The 10,076-nt window shown below is 45.0% G+C and overlaps 1 protein-coding gene across 6 annotated transcripts in view; it reads right to left on the reverse strand.

The window, feature by feature from the left end:
* LOC119276473 overlaps positions 1-2,554 on the reverse strand; it is a 3,401-nt gene extending 847 nt beyond the window's left edge. For 2 of the 6 annotated variants that reach the window (XM_037557533.1, XM_037557535.1), the window contains exons 1-5: positions 2,377-2,553; positions 1,317-2,197; positions 1,080-1,232; positions 724-936; positions 432-630 (exon numbers count right to left, since the gene is read on the reverse strand). In XM_037557533.1, coding sequence (XP_037413430.1) covers positions 432-630; positions 724-936; positions 1,080-1,232; positions 1,317-2,132 — 1,381 coding nt within the window. In that variant the 5' untranslated portion in view covers positions 2,133-2,197; positions 2,377-2,553. Of the gene's footprint in view, positions 1-300; positions 642-723; positions 937-1,079; positions 1,233-1,316; positions 2,198-2,376 lie in introns of those variants that run through there. The other 4 variants (XR_005136632.1, XR_005136631.1, XM_037557534.1 and 1 more) reach the window with 4 other exon arrangements.
* Between the last annotated feature and the right edge of the window lie 7,522 nt (positions 2,555-10,076).

A 10,076-nucleotide genomic window follows, 5' to 3' on the forward strand; every position in this document is an offset into this window, starting at 1 on the left:
GAACCATAAGAACAGTGGTAATGCATTAAAAGTTTAAAACCCTATGACTACATTGTGCCCCAGTAAAATCAGGATTGACGTGTTGTAGGTATGCCAAACGTGTTTCCTTGAGAAGCAAAAATGTTGCTTGTTAGTTACACAAGAGGAACTCCGCCTATGTTGTCTCAACATAGCCGGTCCCAAGCCCGGGTAAAGGAGGAGGGTTGTGATAGGCTTGGCGAGCCAACGTAAAAACTCAGCCACTCTTATGGAGATGAAACCCAAAAGATTTTCTGTGCCAGAGCCATGAGTTGGTTGCGAGATCTTATGGGTTTCACCTCTAGCCTACCCCAACTTGTTTGGGACTAAAGGCTTTGTTGTTGTTGTTGTTGTTGTTAGTTACACAAGAGGGGGTGGAAACCCTGAAACAAAAAAGCTCTAGTGCTTCTCACCATGAATTGTGTGCGGTGACCTCAGTAAACAATCGGTTCGTCCCACCGCTCTGCAGCAACAGCGATTCTCAGATATATAGCCAAGAAGCTTGTCCGCTAAGGTAGACATCGCCACTTCGCAACTTCGCCTAATTTCAGATATATTTTCCATCATGTGTGCATTATGTTCTTCCAAAATGGTCATAAGCGGGTGGTCTGCCTGCGTTTGCACTATCAGTTACATAAACAGAAGGAGCACAACTCGATGTAACATGAAGAAATCACAACTAACAATAAGAAATTAATGACTCACAAGTGACGGGTATTTCAATCGGAGATGGTTGGAGAAATCTTCTTGTCCAGTTTCAGTGAAGCTGCTTCGTAGCATGGGAGTAATTGGGTTGTGTTGGTGCTTTGTGCCAACAAAACCTGGGGCATGATGGGGCAGGTCAGAAGCTACATCTGCTCGGTGAGTGTGGCTTTCACAGTGGACTCTGGAGTAGCAAACATCTTGAGCGCGCCTAAACTGGCATGTAAAACAGGAAGGAATAAAAAATATGAACGTGTACATGACCACTGCATGTGTTCAACTACTGAACCGAACACTATTCTGTCATTCAGTGAAAGCACATACTGTCTGTATGCAAATTTAAATGGGAGAGGTCTCACACTAGCTCCAGCGAATGATGTATCTCCATCCACGTTGCTAGTAATCACTTCTATCATCTTCTTAACCGACTCGTAGTCAAAAAGACTAATCCTTGGTAGATGGTCTTTTGTCTTGGAAAGTGGACCAAGATCAAGATTGTCCAAGTAGAATACCTGCACGACATTTGCACATTCAAATATTATGGTCTGAGCTGAAGAGAATTATGATACACAAAAATAATAGGAAGAAAAAAGGACCTGAAGAAACAGGTGGCAGCCAACAAGATGTACAGTGATGTTCCGGTTGCGGATATCAGTTTTCAACTTCCCAACAGCTCTGTTCAAATGCTCGAGTACATAAGCACACCAATTAAATTCTTTAATTTGCGAGATATCGTTGAGTGCGGCCCAGAAATCTATGGTGATGTAGTCATGCTTAGTTGATGGAGCCAAGAGGTGCCCAACAACAAAAATAACAAAGGCTATCTTGAAGCAATCTATCTGGACATTGCTGGAATCTCCATTGATGTCATCTCTCAGGAGATAAGCCTCCGCGGCCTTTAGACTATGCGCACCTTTGCTCAAATAGGCAGAAGCTCGCATGAACTCTTTGCAAGCTTCAGACGGCTCGGTTGTATCGGGGCATATCGATCTGGTGCCGCATGGCAGACTGAATACCTTCTGGACATCATGGTCCTGGATCTGCAGAACCCTTTGCTCGTCTATTTTCAGTGTACTCGACTCGACGTCGACTCTTTCCATTAGCCACGCGCTGAACTTCAAATTCAACTTTGCCAGCATCTTGATCCTCAGCATCCCACCAAAGCCTATCTCCTCGACCAAATCCCTCTTAAATTTGTTAAACTTGCCAACGAGCGAGCACACCTTCTGCACCGAAATCCTTGACGTGACAGAAGGTGCGGATCCAGGAGCGCATATTGCTTCGCCTGGATCAGCATCTGCTATGTCGGCAGCTCCGTGATCCCTGCCGCTATTCTCTGTGGCTGTGGCGGCGTCTCGCTGGTCTTTTTCCAAGGTGGCATGCGGTGCCGGCTGCTCCAGTGGCGCCACCATGTGATGAACTAACTAACAGACGGACAGCACACAAGTAAATTTTGCTGACTCCTCTAAACAAGGCGCTGCAAAAAAAGGATTTACGAGTGGGCGTGTGATCGGTCCATTGGTTTGAAGTTTAAACTAGCTGATAACGAAAGGAGGAACTCTGAACAAATGGACAGAGAGCATTTCTCATACCCGGCAGTAAGAACCTACTTAGATTCGTAAGACCATGAGTACCTGAAGGGGACCGGGGACGTACCTGGCCAAGGCAGCAGTCGCGCCGGCGTCTCCAAATCACCACCTTCAGCCGGGCGACCACACCTCACTAAGTTCTCCGTAGCTCAACTGCCATGGATTGCGAGCAGATGAGAGGGGTTTGCGAGCAGGGGTGTGTGTGGTGTGATATGAGGGTGGGTGGACAGATGGGGGTTGGAACCACCGTAATAATTGTTGGATGATACACTTGTGGGGGTCAAGCCCAAGAGTCTTGCTATGCGTACGACTCTTGCTTGTCCGATTTCATATGACATAGCAGATCAAGCCGTTTAACTCCTGATCCAAATGGCAGCACACCACTAGACTAGGCATCGTATAGAGTCGGACAGAATAAGATCGTACGTGCAGTAGTTCCGTAAGCCCAAAGGCATCCCAAATGCTAATCTCTAGTAGATCCCGCAAACCGAATTGCGGGATCCATTTTGCATATCCGTCCTGATTAGATTCTTCAAATCTGGTTGTTTTAAGAAAAAAATTGCGAGAATCTGCGAGCTCATTTCCTCCATATCTACGTGATTTCATTCGATTTTGTCGGGCCCCTATCTGTTGGCCAAACTCACTTCCGCTGCCTCTACTCCCTGCCGCCGCAAATTCCCACCCCTTTGTTGCTACCCGTGGCTGCCCTGCGCAGCTTGAAATCTCCGCCGCTTTGCGTCGCATCATTCCACCTCGTTTTGGCGCTCGGGGGTGCTTGTGTTCACCGCTCGCGGCCGTCGCCAGTGCCATGGATCCGCCCCGGAGCTCGGCGTGCGGGCTTGTAGCTTGCGGATCTGGTTGGTTCCGGTGCCTATGACCGGCGCACGTCTGAGGAAGAGGGCAGCGTGACTTTGCTTTGGCCGACGGGGAGAAGAAAGGGGGGCGCGACGCGGTTTCGCTTCGGGCGACGGGGAAGAAGAAAGGGGTGGCACGGCTTTGCTTCGGTCAGCAAGGGAGAAGAAAGGGGTGGCGTTGTGTGGCTTTGCTTCGGCCGAGGTATGTACAACACCCGTGGTTCGTGCTCAATTTGGCCCGGAGTAGGTTTGGGTGAAATTCATGGCTATTTTGTGTGCATTTTGTAGATGGATTGGAGTTCTCATCTTTGTCCGATGATTCGGACACAGAAGAGATATGATCCTCGACGACGACGATGACAACCTAGTGTTGTTGCATCTCGTCGACGAATTTGAGGGAGACCAAAGAAAAGGCGACGTGGATCGTCGAGGATGAGAGAGATTTGGACTTGGAGTACAAGTATGACAATGTTGTTAGTCGTGTGAAGCCTGCCAGGGATGCAAATGAGATCACTGCATTTCTTGAGACCTACCGGAACATCAAGAACCATGATTCGCATAACCAACTCCAGCATGATCTTAATGAACATCGGTGGCAACTCTATGGGGGGAGATAGATCCCCATTTTTATTCATTTCTATTTGTGTGAGATTTGAACAATTTGGTGTTGTAATAATTATTTCAATTTGAACATTTTTTTATAATGAAAACTATTGTTGTATTGTGAATGCTTTTTGGACCATTTATATATTCATATGTTGAATTTATATTACGATTCCAGACGGTTGATATCATTGAAATGTGTAATTTGTTTGATGTTATGCAAAATTTACGATGCCACCAGCACTCCGCCGGAACAGATCCCGCAAACGCGTCCCACAAAACATTTGTGGGACGCGTTTGAGGGATCTGTTCCGCCAGAGCGCTCGCGCCACCATATAATTGTGGGCGCCCTTATATGCGTTTTGCAGGCCGCCTGGTTGCGGGATCATCTAGAGATGCTCTAACCCGCAAAATGGACACAACATCCGTCCGCGGACAGGGAGACCAGTCTGAAGATAGGAAGACCAGTTTGCGGACAGAGATCCGACCATCCGACGTACATTTCAAACTCTGTGAAAGGATCGATATGGTTGACTTCCATGCCAATTTTTAACTTTTCTTAACAAATTAGGGTTAGCAACAAATAGTTTATCTAGATATGCAACTAGGTGGGCAACCTATATGATGCTAACAACACAAGCAACACGAGCAAGAAAATGGTACAACACAAGTAAAGGTTGTACAAAGTAAAGGTAAGAGATAACCACAAGTGGAGACGGTGAAGACGAGGATCTGTTACCAAAGTTCCTTCTCTTTGAGAGGAAGTACGTCTCCGTTTAAGCGGTGTGGAGGCACAATGCTCCCCAAGAAGCCACTAGGGCTGCCGTATTGTCCTCGCGCACTCACACAATGCGAGAAGCCATGATTCCACTAGTGGTGCCCTTGAAGGCGGTAACCGAACCTTTACAAACAAGGTTAGGGCAATCTCCACAACTTAATTGGAGGCTCCCAACAACACCACGAAGCTTCACCACAATGGAATGTGGCTCTGAGTTGACCTCAACCGTCTAGGGTGCTCAAACACCCAAGAGTAACAAGATCCGCAAGTGATTGGTGGGGGGAATCAAATTTCTCTTGGTGGAAGTGTAGATCTAGGCCTTCTCAACCAATCCCTAAAGAATCAACAAGTTTGAGTGGCTAGGGAGAGAGATCGGGCAGAAATGAGCTTGAGAGCAACAATGGAGCTTGGGGGAGGAAGAGGTAGTCAACTAGAAGAAAGATGACTCCTTTATATAGTGGGGGAAGGGATCCAACCGTTATGCTCCCACTGTCCGTGCATAAGCGATAGTACCGCTTGGGTGAGTAGTACTTCCGCTGGCACGAAAGTTCTGGCCACACAGTTCAAGATGAACATGTCAAGGAGGCGGAAGTACTACCGAAGCAGTACTACCGCTCCCACCAATGGTAGTACCGCGTGGTGTTGGACTGTAGCCAAAACTCGCGGTAGTAGGGGAGGGAAGGGCGGTAGAACCGCCCAGAGAAGTACTACCGTGGGGAACTGCCGCTCTACTACCGCCCGTGGAACAGACTAGACCAGAACAACAAAATTAAGCGGTACTCTCCACGGCACAAGCCAGCGGTAGTTCCACTGGAGCGGTACTACCGTGGCTTGGAGCGGTACTTCCACCTATTTGTAGAGGGTTCAGTAAACCCGCGGTAGTAGGGTGGTGGTTATGCCCGCAGTACCGCTGGAGCGGTACTATCATTCATAATTGTCGCTCTACTACCGCCCATTCACAGAACCATCAAAATAAGCGGAAGTGGGAGCCATACTGCACAACGACAGTATCGTAGGAAGGGTACTACCGTGGGGCAGAGCGGTGCTACCGCTTAGCCTATTCTGACAAGGTCTAGACGCAAAGGATGGACAAGCTTAAATGTCGGGAAAGAACAAGGGTGTAAAGAGATCACCCAAACCTTTCCGAAGCGGACCCCCTTTTAATAGTACAGTGTACCTACGACTCAAGTCCACCAAAAAAGAAACGCAAGAAAAACACCGTCTTCATAAATATCCATAGGGGTTCCAATCGCCTTGTGCCATAACATAGATTATCTAAAATGCTCAATGCACACGATCAGTCCACAAAAGCATTGTCATCAATCACCAAAACCACCAAGGGAGAAATATGCCCTAACAATCTCCCTTTCTTTGGTGGACTGATGACAACACGGGATTTGCACAAGGATATGATAAGATAACATGCAATCCCAACATCTACAAAATATATATGGGCTCCCCCTAGATGTGTGCACTATTTGAGTATGCCTTTGGAATGCGAAGCACACTCACTAGGAATTTGCACTCCCCCTATATTTTATAAACTGTCAATACTTGCAACCATAATATAAGATGAATAAGCAAGGATGTAAGTAAATAGCATGTGAGCATAAAGATAGGCACAAGATAGATAACATCTCACAACCTAATACATAGACATAAAGATAAAGATAAGGTAGCATATGTCTCACACCATATAATAGGTACTAAAGGTTCCACACACGGACATAAAGCAAACCAAATGAAAGAGTTCACGAGAGAACGAAAGCAACAACAAAGAAGGCACAATTCTGACTCGGCAAATCCCTAAGCTCTCTCCCCCCTAGGCATCGAGACACCAAAATGGCAAAGAGCACTAGACACGACCAAGGTGATGGTGAAGCGCCAGCTGACACATCATCAACGTATCTATAATCTTTTATTGTTCCATGTTATTATATTACCCGTTTTGGATGTTTATGGGCTTTACTATACACTTTTATATCATTTTTGGGACTAACCTACTAACCGGAGGCCCAACCCAAATTGCTGTTTTTTTGCCTATTTCAGTGTTTTGAAGAAAAGGAATATCAAACGGAGTCCAAACGGAATGAAACCTTCGGGAGCGATCTTTTTGGAACAAACGCAATCCAGGAGACTTGGAGTGGACGTCAAGCAGCAGTCCAGGTGGCCATGAGGCAGGAGGGCCCGCCCTAGGGGGGTGGGCGCTTTCCCCACCCTCATGGGCCCCTCGTTGCTCTACCGACCTACTTCTTCCTCCTATATATACATACATACCCCGAAAACATCAAGGAGGACCACGAAACCCTATTTCCACCGCCGCAACCTTCTGTACCCGTGAGATCCCATCTTGGAGCCTTTTCCGACGCTCCGCCGGAGGGGGAATCAATCACGGAGGGCCTCTACATCATCGCCAAGGCCTCTCCTATGAGTTGTGAGTAGTTTACCACAGACCTTCGGATCCATAGTTATTAGCTAGATGGCTTCTTCTCTCTCTTTGAATCTCAATACAAAGATCTCCTCGATCTTCTTCGAGATCTATTCGATGTAACTCTTTTTGCGGTGTGTTTGTCGAGATCCGATGAATTGTGGGTTTATGATCAAGTTTATCTATGAGAAATATTTGAATCTCCTCTGAATTCTTTTATGTATGATTGGTTATCTTTGCAAGTCTCTTCGAATTATCAGTTTGGTTTGGCCTACTAGATTGATCTTTCTTACAATGGGAGAAGTGCTTAGCTTTGGGTTCAATCTTGTGGTGTCCTTTCCCAGTGACAGCAGGGGCAGCAAGGCACATATTGTATTGTTGCCATCGAGGATAAAAAGATGGGGTTTATATCATATTGCTTGAGTTTATCCCTCTACATCATATCATGTTGCCTAATGTGTTACTCAGTTCTTATGAACTTACTACTCTAGATGCATGCTGGATAGTGGTCGATGTGTGGAGTAACAGTAGTAGATGCACGTAGGAGTTGGTCTACTTGTTGCGGACGTGATACCTATATACATGATCATGCCTAGATATTCTCATAACAATGTACTTTTCTATCAATTGCTTGACAGTAATTTGTTCACCCAACGTAATACTGATAACCCACAAGTATAGGGGATCGCAACAATTTTCGAGGGTAGAGTATTCAACCCAAATTTATTGATTCGACACAAGGAGAGACAAAGAATATTCTCAAGTATTAGCAGTTGAGTTGTCAATTCAACCACACCTGGATAACTTAGTATCTCCAGCAAAGTATTTAGTAGAAAAGTAGTATGGAAGTAAAAGTAACAATAGCAAAAGTAACAACAACAGTTTTGTAGTAATTGTAACAGTCGCAACGATAAAGTAAATAAGCAAAGAGCAATATGTGAAAAGCTCGTAGGCATTAGATCAGTGATGGATAATTATGTCGGATGCGATTCCTCGTGTAATAATTATAACATAGGGTGACACAGAACTAGCTCCAGTTCATCAATGTAATGTAGGCATGTATTCCAAATATAGTCATACGTGCTTATGGAAAAGAACTTGCATGACATATTTTGTCCTACCCTCCCGTGGCAGCGGGGTCCTAATGGAAACTAAGGGATATTAAGGCCTCCTTTTAATAGAGTACCGAATCAAAGCATTAACACTTAGTGAATACATGAACTCCTCAAACTACGGTCATCACCGTTAAGTATCCCGATTATTGTCACTTCGGGGTTAATGGATCTTAACATGTAATAGGTGACTATAGACTTGCAAGATAGGATCAAGAACTCACATATATTCATGAAAACATAATAGGTTCAGATATGAAATCATGGCACTCGGTCCCTAGTGACAAGCATTAAGCATAGCAAAGTCATAGCAACATCAATCTCAAAACATGGTGGATACTAGGGATCAAACCCCTAACAAAACTAAGTTAATTACATGGTAAATCTCATCCAACACATCACCGTCTAGCAAGCCTACGATGGAATTACTCACGCACGGCGGTGAGCATCATGAAATTGGTGATGGAGGATGGTTGATGATGACGACGGCGATGGATTCCCCCTCTTCGAAGCCCCGAACAGACTCTAGATCAGCCCTCCCGAGAGAGTTTAGGGCTTGGCGGCGGCTCCGTATCGTAAAACATGATGAATTCTTCTCTCTGATTTTTTTCTCCCCGAACGTGAATATATGGAGTTGGAGTTGAGGTCGGTGGAGCTTTAGGGGGCCCACGAGGCAGGGGACGCGCCCTAGGGGGGCGCCGCCACCCTCGTGGACAGGGTGTGGGCCCCCTGATGTTGATTCTTTCGCCAGTATTTTTTATTAATTCCAAAAAGTTGCTCTGTGGATTTTCAGGCCATTCTGAGAACTTTTATTTCTGCACAAAAATAACACCATGGCAGTTCTCCTGAAAACAGCGTCAGTCCGGGTTAGTTCCATTCAAATCATGCAAGTTAGAGTCCAAAACAAGGGCAAAAGTGTTTGGAAAAGTAGATACGACGGAGACGTATCAACTCCCCCAAACTTAAACCTTTGCTTGTCCTCAAGCAATTCAGTTGACAAACTGAAAGTGATAAACAAAAACTTTTACAAACTCTGTTTGCTCTTATTGTTGCAAATATGTAAAGCCAGCATTCAAGTTTTCAGCAAATATTATGAACTAACCATATTCACAATAACACTTATGTCTCATTTCACTCATACCAATGGCATAATCAACTAGCGAGCAATAATAATAAATATCGTATGACAACACTTTCTCAAAACATTCATAATATGATATAACAAGATGGTATCTCGCTAGCCCTTTCTGAGACCGCAAAACATAAATGCAGAGCACCTCTGAAGATTAAGGACTGACTAAACATTGTAATTCATGGTAAAAGAGATCCAGTCATAGTCATACCCAATATAAATTAATAGTAATGCATGCAAATTTCAGCGGTGCTCTCTAGCGGGTGCTTTTTAATAAGAGGATGATGACTCAACATAAAAGCAAATAGATAGGCCCTTCGCAGAGGGAAGTAGGGATTTGTAGAGGTGCCAGAGCTCAATTTTGAAATAGAGATAAATAATATTTTGAGTGGTATACTTTCATTGTCAACATAACAACCAAGAGATCTCGATATCTTCCATGCTACACACATTATATGCGGTTCCCAAACAGAATGGTAAAGTTTATACTCCCCCACCACTAACAAGCATCAATCCATGGCTTGCCCGAAACAACGGGTGCCTCCAACTAACAACAATCCTGGGGGAGTTTTGTTTGTAATTATTTTGATTTGATTTGAGCATGGGACTGGGCATCCCGGTGACCAGCCATTTTCTCGTGAATGAGGAGCGGAGTCCACTCCTCTTGAGAATAACCCGCCTAACATGGAAGATACAGACATCCCTAGTTGATACATGAGTTGTTCGAGCATACAAAACAGAATTTCATTTGAAGGTTTAGAGTTTGGCACATACAAATTTACTTGGAACGGCAGGTAGATACCGCATATAGGAAGGTATGGTGGACTCATATGGAATAACTTTGGGGTTTATGGAAGTGG

The sequence above is a fragment of the Triticum dicoccoides genome, chromosome 3B, assembly GCF_002162155.2.
Source record: "Triticum dicoccoides isolate Atlit2015 ecotype Zavitan chromosome 3B, WEW_v2.0, whole genome shotgun sequence".
Lineage (NCBI taxonomy): Eukaryota > Viridiplantae > Streptophyta > Magnoliopsida > Poales > Poaceae > Triticum > Triticum dicoccoides.